The following is a 17,143-nucleotide window of genomic DNA, read 5'->3' on the forward strand; positions in this document are numbered from 1 at the left end:
GCTCTGAAATAATTTGCATCCCTCGGCACAAATTTCATGCCTTCCTTCAAAATACCCACAGTATGTAACAATTATTAGTAACTCACCTAAGTATGGCAAAAGATGCAAAACAAGAACACAAAAATGGAATGCAAAAGGAAAATAACACATTTACATGGCAGTTTATAAACAAGCGATGGCCCGAGAAAGAAATTTTAGCAACTAAATTCAATTTTTTCCATAAACCAAAGTTGGATTACCTTACCTACAAATCATGTACAAATGCTTGTGAAACAGGCTTAGAATAAACCCATTTTGAATCACTCAGCAGTTAAACAAAAAATTAAGATCTTCTGTAGTAGAGAAAAGCCTTTTAAGAACCCAAGAGATGTCTTTCACAGACTCGACCCTGATTTTGCACGAAATGGGCTGTTGATTTGGCTTAATTTTTATCACACACCAGACTTGCCACAGTAGTTAAGGGAAGACAGAGGCAGGCTAACAACAACAAAAAATCACAAATACAACAATATATTTCAATTTGAGAGCAGGTACTGTTTATTAACCAACCAGCTTAGAAAAATAATCATGGTAGACACCTGAAAGGAAAAAAGAAAACCATTAGAAAACACTTTAGGCAGCTAACAATTAACATAAACTAAGCAGTTATAAAGTAACGATTGAGTTTACATTTTTAAGATCACCCAATTTCCATCTCTGAAGACTCCCCAAAACAGGCTTTTCCTTTCCTCCAGAAAGGTCCTCAAAAGCAGTAAACAAACCAACTGTAACCATTAAGATAGTTGATCCCCACTCCCCACAAAAGCACTGATTAAAATTCAAACCCCCATCAATATTTAATGGGAAAAGCATTCAAGATCACCACCACTTATACTCTAACATTAACTCAACCTTTCTCAGGATGAGGTCTCTCACCTTAGTTCATTCTTCTAATAAGCCTGTTGATCTGGTCCTCCCTGTTGCCAGCATCTCCACCTTCTACAAAATGGGTTGTCTTTTTCTTCATTCCACCTCGTGGAGAAGACAATTTGAAGGGCCACAGGAAGTTATTTGCCTCTTTGAAGCGTTTTCCAACAGTATAGATCTCATGAATCAGATCCTCCATGCAGATGATGCCGTATTTACCTAAATATTTTAAGGTTATTTAAGATTATTAAAGTTGCAAAAAGTTTTGAAATAATTATTCAAAACTTTTTTGAATAGGCTGTGAGATAAAAACATAACCAGGAATAAATAAGGTAAATGCACAGCTTTACAAAGATAAGGTTCAAGCTAATGAAACCATGTCTTACGTTTTCTTTTAAGCTAAATCAAGAATCATAAGGAATATATGAAGATCCACAATAGTGAGAAATGTACGGCCACAAGAGGATAAAAAATTATCGCATGGTCTAATACCAAACTTTCCCCCAAACAGAACCTACCAAGAGATCGAGCAATCAAAGCGTTATCTGTCAAAGCAATTCGCTTCTTATTGATTTTGCCATAACCACGCTTGTAGATTAGTTCATTTACTGACTTCAGATTGGGGTACCTGAAGTGAAAAAGCAAACATAAATATGGTGACCACTGTTAAAACACCTAAAATTCATGTTGCTATATAACCAATTTATCAAATAGAAATCAAAGGAGAGAAGAGACTTACCCCCATGCAATATATGGCTCTACAATCCTCAGCATGTTAATCGAAGCCTTGTTGAGCTTCACAAAGGTTCCATTGAAGATTTGACGAAGGCGAAGCAGCTGCAACACCTTTCGAACCTTTGGGCTCACGCCGTTGATACTGTGGTGAAAAGGGACCAGAAATGCATTTGCTTTTCATCGAAATTTTTATTAACACTAACCATTATAGTTTTGAATATCGAATCCTACCTAAACAGATAGGAATCCTCTCATGTTACACACTGAACTTCTGTATTCTATTAAGAGAAGGGATAGGAGCTTGGGGAACGAACATAGCTTGCAACTAAACCATTAGTGATCAGCACCCTCCTTGTTCTAGCTTCCCCTAAAATATTGTTACTCCAGTGTTTCAGAATCAGGGCTCCCAGAAGTAATGTGAAGTTGCTTTTTTTTTTTTTTTTTTTTTTACCAGTGCTAACTCTCCCTTTCAAACCCGAATGCAGTAAAACTGAACTTACCCTCTGATTCTGATGACAAACGCCAATTTGGGTTCTGCAGGTACATAGAAGTTGCCAGCTTTTCTTGCCATCCTCGCCATTCGAATTTCAGTTCTGTACATTTGCCTATATTCCTTGTGATAGTGCTTTGCTTTTTCATAGATAAGCTTCCTCCTTGCCTTTCGAAGCTGAAAACCAATCATCAGTTATTCATGATTTTTGGCTCACAATTAGCAATGCCAATTATTAAAGACAACTAAAACACGTTTCCTTTCAATCTTTTCTTGCCACAGGATGCAATTATATCTCCCACCAAAAAAACCCACTACCTTCAGATTGTAACATTAGGGAGCTAAGCAATTACTCGGTAGAGTTAGGAAGTAAATCTTGCCAAGAACATTCACCTCGTCCTCAATCCCAACAAGGCGTCTCCTTATGTGCTAGTGCCTCAAAAAGTTTACTTACCATCTTTTGGGCAAATTTCTTTCTCAGGCGCTTGATCTTCAGCTCTGCGAAATTCTTTCGCTTTTTCTTAAGGGTTTCTGGCACAGCAGGAACCTCCTTCTTCTTCTCTCTAACGTTAATAAACAAAAATGTTATCAATACCTCAAAAAGCTCACAGCGCTGTATTACTCCCGTACTGAGCAGTGTTGTTTACCAGAAATGGTGTCACTGACTTTAGTCACTAGTAACTTTACTTGCTCTGGCATGCTACAGTGTACGATGCACATTTTAGCTCCATGTCAATAACCTTTAACACCATGTTGCCCAAAACGCAATCACAAATAGGACAATAGCAATACGCTCTTCCCTATTTCAACCAAGAGGCCCGGCCTCCGACGACTAATTAAGAAAAAGCAAAAAACACACCAACAGCCGAATAACAAAATGTTCTAGCTGAAAGACTACTGCAAGGCACTGACTCCCAGACTTTAAGCGCAAAAATTAAAAAATAGAAATAAAAAAAACAAGCCACCATCACTCTGGTTCAATCAGGATCCACATGTTGAAAGCAAAGGCCTGGCGGCAGGGAAGCCTGTGCCAAGCACCAGCCAAGAAGGAACCCAATTCAGAGGTTCTGCGCCCTCCCCGAAAGACCCTCTACCGAGGACTGGGCCGTCAGCCAACCGACGGGTTCCACACACATTCCAACCCGACATCTCGTTCCCGGGAACTCCAAAACCTCAGTCCTAAGACCGCCCGCATCCCAACCCTAGCCTCGGGTCCCCACTGGTGTCACAAAGCGTCACAATCAAGCAGGGAGGTGGGCAAAGGTGCAAGCTACGGCCAAAGAGAGAAAACGTGACACAAAATGGATCTGGCTCTGGAGATGGAGAAGGATTCTCAAGAGGACGAGAAACAACTTACTCTACACCCTCCATGGTTCCAGCCGGAAAAAAGAGGAAGTTGGCGCATGCGTACTGTCCACTTAAAGACTTCGCGAGAGAAGCCCCACGACTCATAGGTGTCTTAGAATAAGCCGGAAAAGAATCCAGAACTAAAAAGCCGCCTTGCAGACGCAAAATTAGGAACTCCCCGATTTAGCCTCTTTCAACAAACTTTCGGGTAAAACTTGTTTGAAGAAAATATATGCCTTTGATTCGACTTTTTAATCAATTCAAGAGCAAAGAGTGCTGACACCTTGGCAACTCCGGGTCCTAATCCCCAGGCTTCGCTGACAGGATTAGGCTCTGGTTCCTCCCCATAATGTTCCCAGGACGAGCCTCATGGGGACGAACTACAAATCCCAGCATGCACCACTCCTCGCCCGCCCGGCGGGTGGGCAACGGCTGACCAGGACCGCAGGCAAGCACCGCGGCGACGGTTCCAGCCAGGAAAAATGAGAGCCTTTTGGGCCACGTTCCAAACGGCTAACTGCAATTCGAAGTCACTTTTGGCCGCCCTCCCGGCTCCCTGCCGCGGTAGTCGCAGAATACACCCCTTTCGCCGCGCCGCGAGGTCCTTGTCGTCGCTCCAGCCCACAGGGCTGTCTTCCGCAGCGCCTGATCGCAGGTGGGGCGGTCCGGAGTGCCCTGGTTTACGAAAAGTGGCTAGCCAGGGACCAGCGGGGACCGGACGGCCGGAGGAGGATGGCCAGGGCTCTGCTGACTGCCGAGATCGGCAGGCGGAGGCCAGGACACCCCACAGGAGGGGGCGTGAGCTGCAAAGGGAGGTGCGAGGAGGGCTGAGGTTGCGGCCACGGCCGTGTGAGAGGGGCTACCCCGCTCGTCTCCGCGGACGGCTGGCGGGCTGGGGGCTGGGCCGGGGGCGGGGTGCGCCCGGGGGCGGAGAGGCCGGGCGGAGGGAGGGCCGATGCCGAGGCTGGCGCGGGCTCTTCCCGGTCGCGGGGTTATATAGCGCGGAGCGTGGAGCCGGCTCAGAGCCGGCCCGGAGCGCTCCGACTTGCAAGTGGGCTGCGCTGCGGAGCCCGGTGCCCGAGTGACAGCCGCGGGGAGTGCAGGGTTGGGGGACGTGAGCCCTCGGGGGCAGCTGCAAGGCGTTGGGCAGCGCTTGCCTGCGCCGAGCGAATCTCCCCTTCCCGGCGCTCCGCCGCCCCGCACCCCACTCTCCCACCTTCTGGCAACTTGGGTCGAGTTGACAACTCCCGCGGCGGCCCGCTGGCCCGTGCCGCCTCCGCTGCGCACTCCTCCCCCGGGGTGAGAGGGAGCCGGCGCGCCGGTTCCGGGGACGCTCGGGCGGCAGCAGCTTGGCCATGAGGGCAGTGCGAGTCGTCTAACTCGCGGCTGTCACCGCCACAGCAGCGGAGCCGGCCGGCCGGGCGCTGCGGGACGGGCGGGCGGCTGCCGGCAGGAGGCGCCGAGCCGGGTGACTGCCGCGGCGGGCACAGTCCGGGTTCACAGCGCCGATCCCGGGCGGGAGTGGCCCCGCGCAGGCAGGGAGTGGCGCCGCGCACTCCAACCCGGCGGGCACCTCGGGGGCGGGCGCGGGGCGCAGCCTTCTCGTCCCGGCGTCTGTGACAAGCGCCCCGGGGCCGGGAGCCCGACTGCCGGGCTCGGGGTGGGCGCGGACGCAAGCACTGGGCTCGTGCGGGACCCCGGGCGTCGCGATGAACATCGTGGTGGAGTTCTTCGTGGTCACTTTCAAAGTGCTCTGGGCGTTCGTGCTGGCCGCGGCGCGCTGGCTGGTGCGGCCCAAGGAGAAGAGCGTGGCGGGCCAGGTGTGCCTCATCACCGGCGCCGGCAGCGGCCTGGGCCGCCTCTTCGCGCTGGAGTTCGCCCGGCGCCGGGCGCTGCTGGTGCTGTGGGACATCAACACGCAGAGCAACGAGGAGACGGCTGGCATGGTGCGCCACATCTACCGCGACCTGGAGGCGGCCGACGCCGCCGCGCTGCAAGGTAACCTGGACCTGCGCGGGAGCATTGTTGGGTCAAGCCTCTTTCCACCCCGCGCCCTACCACAGCAGGCCCCAAACCCCGCTGCCTGGTCAGCCCCGCTGCCTGGTCAGCCCCGCTGTGGAGGAAAGGAACACCCCACCGGTCTTTTGGGAGACGAGTGGAATTCGCTCCCTGATAAAGGAACCCGATCACTTCTGTATTACCAGGGAGAAGGTGCCCAGTCCTCGGGGAGGTTCGGTCTCTGGGGACCACGGTGGGGGCGGGGGGGGGGGGGCAGTGTTTCCTAAGCCCTCTGGGGTAGGGAAGGCGGAGGGAACTTGTTACCACAGGTTTGGATCCCAAAGAAATATCTCGCTCCGACTTACAAGCGGCGCGATGGGAAACTGAAGCGTCTTTGGGAAGTTGTTCTGACTAGTCTGAAGAAGTGTCTGTGTTACTGTGGTCTGAACCCCTTAGACGAGGGCAGTATTGACGGTTTCACTGTAAGTTTAGCCTGAGGAACATAATTACATTGTTTCGCCAGCGATAAGTGCTTTAGTTACATTCCCTAAGCGTGATTGAAAGACGCCTTGCTTCCTAAGAGAAAGCTCTTGGAGGATTTAGGCTTCGTTGTAAATTTCTTCCATGTTTTTGGTCACCCCAGGAAATCTGCATTTCTAAATACTTATTAACTAACCTGAATCTGAGGTTTTTTTTTAAGCCAAAGCAAAGTCCTTAACCAACCATAAATATTGGTCCAGGAAATTTGATAATGGCTGTTGCTTTTTAACAAAATTTTTCATTTTTAGGGAAAACATTTACCTGTACGGAGAAAATTGACTTGGGCACTTCTCCCCTGTATGGATAATTTATCATCAAACTTATTGATATTGCGTTTTTAATTTAAGGGTGAAAATGTACCATTTCCATTGGTGGTATGGAGGTGTAGCAAATATAGATTGTTGTGCTCCCTGCCAAAACCTGAAAGATAAGGGTATTCATTTTCCAGGATACCGATTTTGGTTTTTAAATTGTCAAGTTCTTATGTGGTAAAATTGCATATTTACCTGTAACTTGATTTGTGAGAGTACTTCTTAGAGGAGTCAGCTAGCCTAGTTAGAACAAGCCAGTGATCCCTACTTCTTCATTAAAAATTGTGGATTCACTTCTTGGCTTTGGATGAATTCAGATTATTAATTGCAGTTTTGATTTGTGAGCCTTGAAGTGAGTTTCCATTTTGAGGGTTCTCATACTAAAGACTAAGAGCTGTTTCTCTTGGGCCACTGTTTCCCCAAAAAAAGAGGAGTGTGTAGTGTGTGTGTGTTGTTCTCCGAGCTCTGGGCTGAGATCAGTTCTTTGCAGGTGTCTAGCTCCAGCAAGCTGATCCCATGTGGTCTACTTGTATTGGGCTTGTCACAATTACATGACTTTCCCCTAAGCAAAGTTATCCAGTAAATTGCTGTAATTCCCAAAGACTTCACGGGAGGAAGGCAGCTGTAAAGCTCAGTCGTTGGCAAGCCTTGCAGCGTTAGAAATTTGAAGCTCACTGTAGTATTTTTGTTTTGTGTGATCTTTGTCCTACTGATCGCCATGTGACTCACTTTCTGCACTTCCTTCTCTTTTGCATGTTTTCTCCTCATCTGGACTTCTGAGGACAGCTGGGAATGGTGAGGAAGAAATTCTGCCCCACTGTAACTTGCAGGTTTTTACCTACACCTGTGATGTAGGGAAGAGGGAGAATGTCTACCTGACGGCTGAAAGAGTCCGCAAGGAAGTTGGCGAAGTCTCAGTCCTGGTCAATAATGCTGGTGTGGTCTCTGGGCATCACCTTCTGGAATGTCCTGATGAGCTCATTGAGAGAACCATGATGGTCAATTGCCATGCGCACTTCTGGGTAAATATAAACATCCTTGTTTTCTTTGCTGGGCCCTCCTCAATGAGAAGGTTGGGAAGGAGAGAGACTTCAGTACCAGCCTGAAAGCAACCTGTACTCTTTCGACACGAGGTCTCCTCAGCTCTTCCCTGTGGTACACTGCAGTGTATGCTGGTTACTATTAGTCGTTTTGTCCTCGCCCACCCCCCGCTGCCCCTAACTCAGTATTTTTGAGAGGGCAGAGGATTGAACATTTTGAACTAGTTTGAAAGATTGCCATAAAAATAACAAGAAGGAGCGTAAAACCCTGGGTTTGTTTATTTTATTTTCTGTTGAGTTTATAAAACATTGGTTGTTCTTATGAATTCTTAAAGTCAGGATTTAGGCTTCCAAATTACTGCTCAGCCACATTTTGGAAAGTGCCAAAGATTCTGAAATCAACATTTGTGGTCTGTTGGGAATGGCCAGGCCACCCTGGCAGTCACTTCGCATCCCCTGACCATCCACAGGGTCCAGGGCATCTTCCTGTTGCAGGACGCCTCGGGACTCTCTTGGGTTAGACAGTGCCTCGCAAATAGCACCCTAATAGGACCCTAGAGAGGGAAGCGAGGTGGTGAAACCTGGTAAGCTGGGGATGTAAACAATGTCCGCTTCTAACCATTAAACAATGTCACGATCTACGGAGGGGAGCAGGGCCTTCTGCTGCTCTAGGGGCAAAAGTAACCCAGTTTTTCATCTCAACTTGTCTTCAGTAAAAGTAGGTGTGACTCTCTCCCCTATAACTGCACACTGCTGACCCACTTTATGCTGTTTTTCCTCACAGTATTTTCCCTTTACTTTTGTAGACAGGTGAGATTCAATAAAGAAGGAGTAAAGAAATAGGATTCTACTTTTTTTTTTCCATAGGCAGATTAGCCTTCTAATAGAACACAACAAAGAACTGTTTCTCCTAAATAGGTCACATTAAACCTCATTAATTTTTTAGCAACTGCTTAAAAACTTAATCTGGCTTTAAAAGTACTTATTCAAATGTTGCACCTCAAGCATCAAACCTTTTCTCTGCTCTTGGAGGAAGCTTATTTTAATGTTTTATTTTTAAACATGAACTTTATTTATTTATTTATTTATTTTTTGAGATGGAGTCTCACTTTGTCACCCAGGCTGAATGCAGTGGCGCGATCTTGGCTCACTGCAACCTCTGCCTCCCAAGTTCAAGCAATTCTCCTGCCTCAGCCTCTCGAGTAGCTGGCACATGCCGCCACACCTGGCTAATTTTTTGTATTTTAGTAGAGACGGGGTTTCATGGTGTTGCCCAGGCTGGTCGCGAACTCCTGAGCTTAGGCAATCCACCCACCTCAGCCTCCCAAAGTGCTGGGATTGCAGGCATGAGCCACCGCACCCAGCCTATTTATTTATTTTGAGATGGAATTTTGCTCTTGTTGCCCAGGCTGGAGTACAATGGCGTGATCTCGGCTCACTGCAACCTCCACTTCCTGGGTTCAAGCAATTCTCCTGTCTCAGTCTTCCGAGTAGCTGGGATTGCAGGCATGCGCCACCACGCCCGGCTAATTTTGTATTTTTAGTAGAGGCAGGGTTTCACCATGTTGATCAGGCTGGTCTCGAACTCCTGACCTCAGGTGATCCACCCGCCTCAGCCTCCCAAAGTGCTGGGATTACAGGTGTAAGCCACTGCACCCAGCCAACATGATCTTTATTTAATTCATTTACAAACCTCTAGAAATGAATATATAAATGACCTGAGCTTATATATGTTTTAAACAAGTAAGGAAATCACCAAATACAGTTTGGGGAACTTCAGCTTGCCTGTAGGTGTGTGTTGTGTTCAGTGGGGGTGGGGAACTGAATTAAAGTCCTTGCTGTGGCTGGGTCCCCAGGAACAGGCAGCAGGTGTCAAAGGGATGGTTAGATGAATAAAAGGCAGTCCAACCAAATAAACTTGACATAGAATTTATCAAGAATCTTGTGTGTTTATGAATAATCCTGAGTAAAACAACTACCATTTGAAATAAAAGACATACATAAGTGGGAGGCGGAGTGTCATTTTCATATTTGAAGAATGGTAAAGATGAAGCTGCCGTAAAAACTGCAGTTGATTTAAGTCAGGCCTAAACAGTTACAGCACTATCAGTAGGTTCATTATGAACCGCAGACACTGACTGGGATTGTTTTCTCCAGTAATCTTTGACTAAGATGATGCAAGATTACATAACTGTAAACTTTTACCTACACCAGGTATTCTAAAGTTTAGCCGTCTTGCCTACTTTCTCTGCATGATTATTTTGCTTAATTGTAAAATTTCAAGTGTAATCAGGTTTTTAAGAAACCCCATACAATCTGTAGTTAAATACTTAAAACAAGAAACCAGCTCCAGGAAGCCATCTGATAAAATGAGTGCTAATTTAGTGTGTGTAAAGCACAGAAAATTCATAGCCTTAGCTTTGAAAATGCACATAAATTGATATACTGTCTTTCTAATATTAGGCTACTTTTTAACATAAGGAGGAAGTCAAATCAAATCTCTAAATAGAAAAATTATTCTGGACCTGAATCTGTATACCAAGGAGGAGCATAGCACCTTGCTAGAGTCATCACTGTGCTTTGAGATGTTGCTTAACCACACAATTTAAGGAGTTCTTGGAAGCCTTGATGGTAATGACGTCACTTTGTATTAAAATATGGGAGGCTCCTGAGTTCTCCAGCTGTTTTTCCCGTAAGCATCTAAACTTAAGAATTTATTTTCAATATTGAGTCAGAAAATTCATTTTAGAGTTGGAATTTCTGACTTCTTGCTGAAATTTACAAATCTTTTGAGAAGTTTTGATTCAGCAACCAAAATTTAAAGGAAAATTCAGTATAATTTTTACAGTGAATTTTTTAACAGGGGTCAAGGAGTGTCTCAAGAGCCACCTGAATTCAGCTTCCCTTCCAGTAGTCCTCTTAGGCGAAGCGTTGGTGGCAACTTTTCAAAGATATGTTGACGTTGGCATGTGCTGTCTTCCTTCCAGAAAAAATAATGAGTGTGTCTTTTTACTGTATCTGGGTATGGAAAATAAGTTACCCCATACATTTTTAAAAGTCCATCAGCTGAGCAAAGAACTGTTCAGTCATTTGAACAGATCATCCTGAGCCAGACATTTAAGTAACAGTTAATATCTGTTTTCATAACTAACAAATAGTATGTTGATCCTGACTCAGAGCGAAAGTGAGTGAAATAGAAAACCATGTGGACTTTTTCACTGAAAAGCTGTGGGCGCTCCCAAACCAGTCCGCATACTATTCCCCCTACCTGAAACACCCTCTTCCTCCATTCCACGTGTCTTTTAAGGCGTAGCTCAAGTCTCAATATAACCTTTCCTCCCCACTGCAGCACTTCTGGCCTTTTTGGATATTAGAGTTGCAAGAATCCAGAGACCTTCTTGTTCAACCCTTTGTTTTCCAGTGAAGTAGGGGTTAAATGACTGATCTAAGGTTTTTCTTTTCTTTCCATTAATCTCTCACAGCATTTGTTATCATTCTCCCAAAGTAGATGGCAAGCTGTCTGAAGGCAGTTTGTTATATACATCTTTCATTTTCCTTTGCCTGGAACAAAACTCTATTCTTAAGTCACTCAATAAATATTTGATAATAATAGACTTAAATATTTAGAAGATAACCTATTCAGAGAATACTCACATGGGTCTATGTTCTGAAGTTTTAAAAGGTAAGCATTATGGGCCGGGCACGGTGGCTCACACCTGTAATCCCAGCACTTTGGAAGGCCAAGGCAGGCGGATCACTTGATGTCAGGAGTTCGAGACCAGCCTGGTCAACATGGAGAAACCCTGTCTCTACTAAAAATACAAAAAAATTAGCCAGCCATGGTGGTGCTAGCCTATAATCCCAGCTACTCAGGAGGCTGAGGCAGGAGAATTGTTTGAACTCGGGAGGCCGAGGTTGCAGTGAGCAGACATGGTGCCGCTGCACTCCAGCCTGGGTGACAGAACAATACTCCATCTCAAGAAAGAAAAAGGTGAGCATTATGTTGGACTAAAGCTGTGTAAGACCATTATTGCAAACCAGGGCTGTCTCACCCTTGTTATCACTTATATTTTCTTTTGCTTTCCTACATAACTTTCCATTCTCCCTGTCCCACATGTGTTCTGATTTTTACTATTTTGTGTCAGAACTCTGCTCATTGGTGTGAGGCTAGTGACTTGATAATGCTGGTGATGGTGTGCCAATTTGAATCAAGCTCACATTGAATGTGTAACAGCCATTCATATTTACCAATGATCAGTCCTCAAAAAGAGGACCCCCGTAGCAATTCTTTCCTTCCCTCTTAACCATGTACCATTTCTGTACCCTTTGGAAGCCTTTCCTCAGCCTGGCATAATTCTGTACAGCCTTCCAGGCTGCTGTGACACTTCATCTTCCAATGTTGTTCCATCACCAGTAGTTCTCCTAGGAACCTTCTCCTGGTCACCAGTCAAGACTTAGTGATAGACTTGGGGTAGATTTTAGTCAGCATAATCTACTGTGAAACACCCAGTACAAGACCATGGAAAATGAATGCACTATCATGCACTTTAACACTAGCATAGAAATTATTCATGTGGGATGTTTGTATCTGGGTGAGATGTAAAAACTTGAAAGATACCTGTCTTGGGCAGGGTGCAGTGACTCAAGCCTGTAATCCCAACACTTTGGGAGGCCGAGGAGGGTGGATTGCTTGAACCCAGGAGTTCAAGACCAGCGTTGGCAACATGGCAAAACCCTGTCTCTACCAAAATACAAAAATTAGCTGGGCGTGGTGGCACGTGCCTGTAGTCCCAGCTCCTCAGGAGGCTGAGGCAGGAGGATGGCTTGAGCCCAGGGGTTGTAGACTGCAGTGAGCTGAGATCACAACACTGCACTCCAGCTTGGGTGACGAGAGCCAGACTCTGTCTCAAAAAAAGGAAAAGAAAAATACCTCTCTGTATTCTACTTTGAAATATGGAAAGTTGGTCTCCATGCAAACCCATGTTTCCCTCAAAATACTAACATTGCTTTACTTGTTATTTTTTAAGAGAAGTAGAATCTTAGCTTGCTATTTCTAAAAGCCAAAGTTTATCTGTAGATCCTTTTGAACCAAAGAGCTGCATTTGGCCTTTATACGTGAGCAGCAAATTGATCCCTGATTAACCAAAAGGGGGAAGCAAAAGCATTTAACTCCAGGCCTTTTATATTCTGAAGAATTTTTGCATGGTAAAGGACTAAATCTGTCAAATAGCTAGTAGGTAATTTACTTCTATTGATATGGTAGTCAGACAAGATAATTGGTAGTTAATTAATAGACCACTTAACTTAAAAGGTTTCACAGTTTTAAAATACTAATTACTGAATTAAGCATTTATCTATATCCAAATGTCTAAAGTCTATTTAGTTAAAATCTATCCAGGAAAAGTAAAAGCCCACCAGCTAGATCTGAGTAATGTAGCACTTAAAGACATTAGTGCTGCGGTTGTACCTAATATCTCATGAATGGTCCCTAATCATTAATGTTTAGGTTCTTATGTGATTTACTGGTTTTTAATCTCACATACTGCATTCCTCTGTTCTCTGGTTACAGAAACTAGTTTTGTTCAAGGCTTCTTACATTTAGAATTTTAAAAATCATTTCTAAAGTATTCATAAAAATATTTGGCCAGTATTTCTTTCTCCTTACCATAATAACTGTAAGACTAATTAGTTTATAGAGAGTATTGATTTCCTATCTTAAGATAGCTACTAAACACTTGGAATTCATGGCCTATTTTTAAGTCTCCACTAGAACTGGTTTCTGTTATTAAATATATGTCATATGTATAAAAATATTTGAACTTTAGAAGTACTTTCAATGTCTTAGAGTTGTAAATTGACCTGGGGTCAATTTTATCTTATTCTCGTAGTCACAGTTGAAAACTGAGTAAAACATCTCTTTTGATAGGAACTGCTTGGTACCTGGGACTGTATACCTATATACACCAAATAGGATCACATGCTCATTGAACTTTGAGTTTCTGTATTTGATACATTACATGCTGGGCCCAAATCTGTTGCTACTAGGAATCAAAATCTATGACATGATAAAATATCACTTTACGTAGCCGGTGTGAATAGGGAACCAGATACTACATCAGATAAAAAGTTCTCCAACATCTTCAATATGTTCTAATCTGTGTCTGTTTTTCTCAGTTGTTTTAAAAATACTGCTAAATAACCAATGTCATAATTTCTAACCTAAATGAAAAAAACAGCAATGCTCCCCTCATTGCCAAATCCAGTGTGCAGCTTCATCTTTCTACAGAATGTGACCCTCTTGACCGTCTCCTTGAAACTCAAGTGCTTTAGCTTCCATGATAAGCCCACTTTGTCATGCTTCTCTGTCTGCCTTCAACTACCTTGACTGCGCCACACATTCTCTTAAAGCAGCATGTCACAAAACTGAACAAACTCCTCTTTGCTCCTTGCATTCCCTGGTCACCAGGCTTAGAAACATCAGCATTATCTTCACCTCTCCAGCCTGCACACATTCATGGGGTCCCCAAATCCTGACTATTCTCTTGTGCCCCTGTGCTTTGACTGCTTGCCCCTTTCCTTTCCTACTTCATCCTGTGTGCCTCCATCACCTCTTGCCTGGACTCTTGAAAGTGCCTCTGATCTTCTTTTCCTGTATTTGCTTTTGGCTTTCCAACCTAGGGTCATCTAAGCAGCCTTGAGTTTGTTATCTGCCTGCTTAAAACGCTTATATGACCATATTGCTCACAGCGTGAAGTCCAGGCTCATTAGCATGGCATCCTGGGCCTTCCAAAGCTGATTTCCACCTGCTTTTCCAGGTCAGCACCTATTTTATCCCCTCCTCTACTGTAAACTTCAGATGAGCTGGACTCCTCACTGTGCCTGGAGAGAGCCTTGCACACACTTATGCTTCACACAAGAGCCTCTGCTTAGCTGTTCTGCCATTTGAGTCCTGTTTTACTTGAAGACAACAGAAGTTGAATAGTTCAGAAAAAAATCTGTCCCTATTCCTGAGAAAGAAAAACAAATTCAAAATATTTTCATGTTCACTTAATAATATGTTTATATATTAAGATGGCAGTCCCTATAAAATAGTCATGAAATTCTTGGCTCAAGGAATGGCCCTTTCTTGTTTGATCATGGAGTGAGTTGTGCTGTTTATCTCAATTCCTGGAAGGAAGCAAACTTGGTATTTGTTCTTTTCTGCCTCATTATTTCTACATCCCAGGCTTTATCCATTTTCTGCCCAAATAGAAATTAATCTATAGGATATGTCAAAGTGGAAGCATTGTGTAGCCTGTGCTAATGCTAACACTGACTGAATAGCTTTCTCAAAAAGATTGAATGCAGAGTGCCCCGGCAGAGTCCTTAGCCATTCATTGCACAAACCCTATAGTTTAATACTTAACTGCTCACACTCCACTTATTCTCTTCTCCTACATTTGTTTTTACTCTGATCATGCTTCAGATTTTCGAGATCTTTGGCAAATTCTAGTGAATTGGTTTTAGTAACTTGAATATATCTAACCCATGACAATCTGAGAAAATTTAATAGCCTCACTTGAGAGTTAGAAGAATTTTAAGTAGGAAACCCCTTTACATTTAAGTTTTGTCTTGAGTTGAGAAATATTAATAGCAAATTCATCTAAAATTTCTGCTTTAGTTCTTTCAGAAACTAAAATTAAGCCTCTTTCAATTATGATAAGTAGTCTATTTGCATGTGTCTAATCCACATGTCTGCCTATATGGATAAATGTGCAGATGACATGGTATGTTTGTTTGCTTGCTTGTTTTCCTATGCTCAGTCATAAGTAGAAGACATGATTATGGCGCAGTTAGAGCCACTGGACCTGGGAAAGTCCTAAATACCTGGGATGTTTTTGGACCCCCAAACTGTACTATGCTGAAGTTCCACTAGGGGGTGTACTGGCAGGGTGGATTTGTATCTTATTTCCTGCACATAGAACCAGTATTTTCCTGAGAGAAAGGGTCTTTTGTAACTAATGTTTGGAGTATGACAAAATTTAATAGTCCTTAAGAAACAGAGAACTATTTCCTGCCTCAGCTGAATGGGTTAAGTTCAATGTTTTGAGCCTGTAACTCCAGAGATCAGATTAAAATGTGTTAACCTTTCTTATCAGAAGTTGGTATAGTAGTTAGCTATTCAAAGAACTAACGCTTCTAGATTCTATCAACTCACCTAGAAGCTCCTTTAGGCTGAGACCCCATATAGACATAATTGGAAAATAACTCAGAAGATGGGGGTTTCTGATTCTTTCTAAAGCATACAGCTGGTCCCCATAATAGGTAGCCTCCAGAAGGTTCCCTGTATTGTGAATTATCATTCTGTTAAGATACCATTGTTCAGAGCCTAGGCTGACAGAGCATGGCCTTGGGATTCGGTCACATTTGCCTTGACATACCTGGCTGGCCGGTTTCAGTCACCTGCATCCCTGGGTTTATGCAGGCCTATGCCATCCCCACACTGGAGTGGATGCGAGCGGACGCACACCTTTTCATGTGGTCTGAAGGAATGCTAACATTTTTTACTTGAAGAGCTTCCCCAGTGTATTTCATTCTTGAATTTTTTTTTCTTCTTTTTTACTTTATTTGTCAATTCTCTTAAAACTCAGGTTCACACCTGTCAGGGACCATTTTCCTAAATGCTCTGAAACTAAAATGAAGTGAGCCACAGGGGGAAAAAATGAATATCCTCTTATAATCTTCATAAAACTTTCAACACTGCAGCAAATGCTGCTAGAATATTTAACAAGTAAGGGCAATTACTGCCGCAACCTTGAGTGCTGTCAAATTAGCCCCTTACAATGACAAGCCACTTACGATGAATTCACATTTGGAAACAAAACATTACTTGGTCTATGAAACTTTCAAAGATCACACAAAGATGTGTGAAAGTGGCAGTGGTGTTAGCATTGTATTTTTTGGTTTGGAAAAAACCACAAGTGTTTCTTATATGCTGCTTGCATAAAATGTGAATTTCTTGCCTTTCCTTCAAATAGTTTAGTACTGGAATTTTTGAATATTAACATGGTGCAGCTTCTTAGTGTTATCCTAAACAATAGGGCTCAAAATAACGTAAGTGTTACTTATGAAAACACATGGGTATTTTGAGGACAAGTGAAACTTAAAATTCAAAGCCTGAATTCTCCCACCTGTAAGTTGTAATTAACATACTGCCCCCTACTGATTTCTTAAGGGTTTTTTACATGGGCTAGTCCTACAGTCTCTTGGGAAAGAGAAGCATAAGGTGTAATTAATTACTTTTAAATGATTTCGTATTGTATTTTTATTATGTTTGCTGGACTCTTCAAGTGTTGCAGTTTTTACTTACAACAGTCGTTTTTTACCTATAGTAAAACGGGACTGATATAAGAAGGATTAGAAAAGAGGTGGTGTTGGAAAGTTTCGTTGTTTTCCAGCGTCATCTAGGACTCGAGATGAAAGGGACTAGGCAGCTGAAGCAACTGCTTAGCAATGTTTTTGCGACTTCTTAGGTCAGATACTGTGTTTTAAACGGAAGTATGGTCTGCGTGGAGGGCAGGGAGGACTGGGAGCCATACATAGTAAGAACCAGGACTTGCAGGAACTTGAGGAAACAACCTAACTAAAAATAGATAGCACTTATAACAAAAATAGTCTATAAATACATGCTTAATGAGCCTTGTGTACATTTACTGAATTTTTATATAGCACTTAAATTTACAAAGCCTTTTCATAAACACTTCTCTCATTTGAGCCTCACAGCAACTCTGAATTAA

The 17,143-nt window shown here is 43.7% G+C and overlaps 2 protein-coding genes across 3 annotated transcripts in view; one reads left to right on the top strand and one right to left on the bottom strand.

The window, feature by feature from the left end:
* Positions 1-123: 123 nt before the first annotated feature.
* RPL7 (ribosomal protein L7) lies at positions 124-3,780 on the bottom strand. Of its 2 annotated transcripts, none has more exons than XM_032759846.2 (7): positions 3,489-3,707; positions 2,586-2,694; positions 2,142-2,308; positions 1,646-1,783; positions 1,425-1,534; positions 916-1,125; positions 124-578 (listed from the first exon to the last, which is right to left on the bottom strand). In XM_032759846.2, exons 1-6 carry the CDS (start codon positions 3,581-3,583, stop codon positions 917-919), a joined length of 828 nt encoding a protein of 275 aa, XP_032615737.1. In that variant the 5' UTR covers positions 3,584-3,707; the 3' UTR covers positions 124-578; position 916. The 2 variants fall into 2 exon arrangements, with proteins under 2 accessions (XP_032615737.1, XP_058300322.1); XM_058444339.1 differs by lacking the exon at positions 3,489-3,707 and adding an exon at positions 3,762-3,780 and having other exon boundaries at positions 486-578.
* A 642-nt stretch (positions 3,781-4,422) lies between these two features.
* Positions 4,423-17,143, top strand: part of RDH10 (retinol dehydrogenase 10) — a 28,252-nt gene continuing 15,531 nt past the window's right edge. Inside the window, exons 1-2 of the mRNA XM_032759845.2 lie at positions 4,423-5,476; positions 7,114-7,349. Of these exons, the coding sequence (XP_032615736.1) occupies positions 5,188-5,476; positions 7,114-7,349 (525 nt within the window). The 5' untranslated portion in view covers positions 4,423-5,187. The remainder of the gene's footprint in view (positions 5,477-7,113; positions 7,350-17,143) is intronic.

This window comes from Hylobates moloch, unplaced genomic scaffold (genome assembly GCF_009828535.3).
Source record: "Hylobates moloch isolate HMO894 unplaced genomic scaffold, HMol_V3 SCAFFOLD_9, whole genome shotgun sequence".
NCBI lineage: Eukaryota > Metazoa > Chordata > Mammalia > Primates > Hylobatidae > Hylobates > Hylobates moloch.

Bases quoted from the DNA above. Each gene is read 5' to 3' on its own strand.
- RPL7 (XM_032759846.2), bottom strand. From the start codon at position 3,583: ATGAGTCGTGGGGCTTCTCTCGCGAAGTCTTTAAGTGGACAGTACGCA. The intron at 2,695-3,488 runs GTAAGTTGTTTC...TATTAACGTTAG, and splicing joins GGAACCATGGAGGGTGTAGA to AGAGAAGAAGAAGGAGGTTC. The intron at 1,126-1,424 runs GTAGGTTCTGTT...TAAAATATTTAG, and splicing joins TTTGATTGCTCGATCTCTTG to GTAAATACGGCATCATCTGC.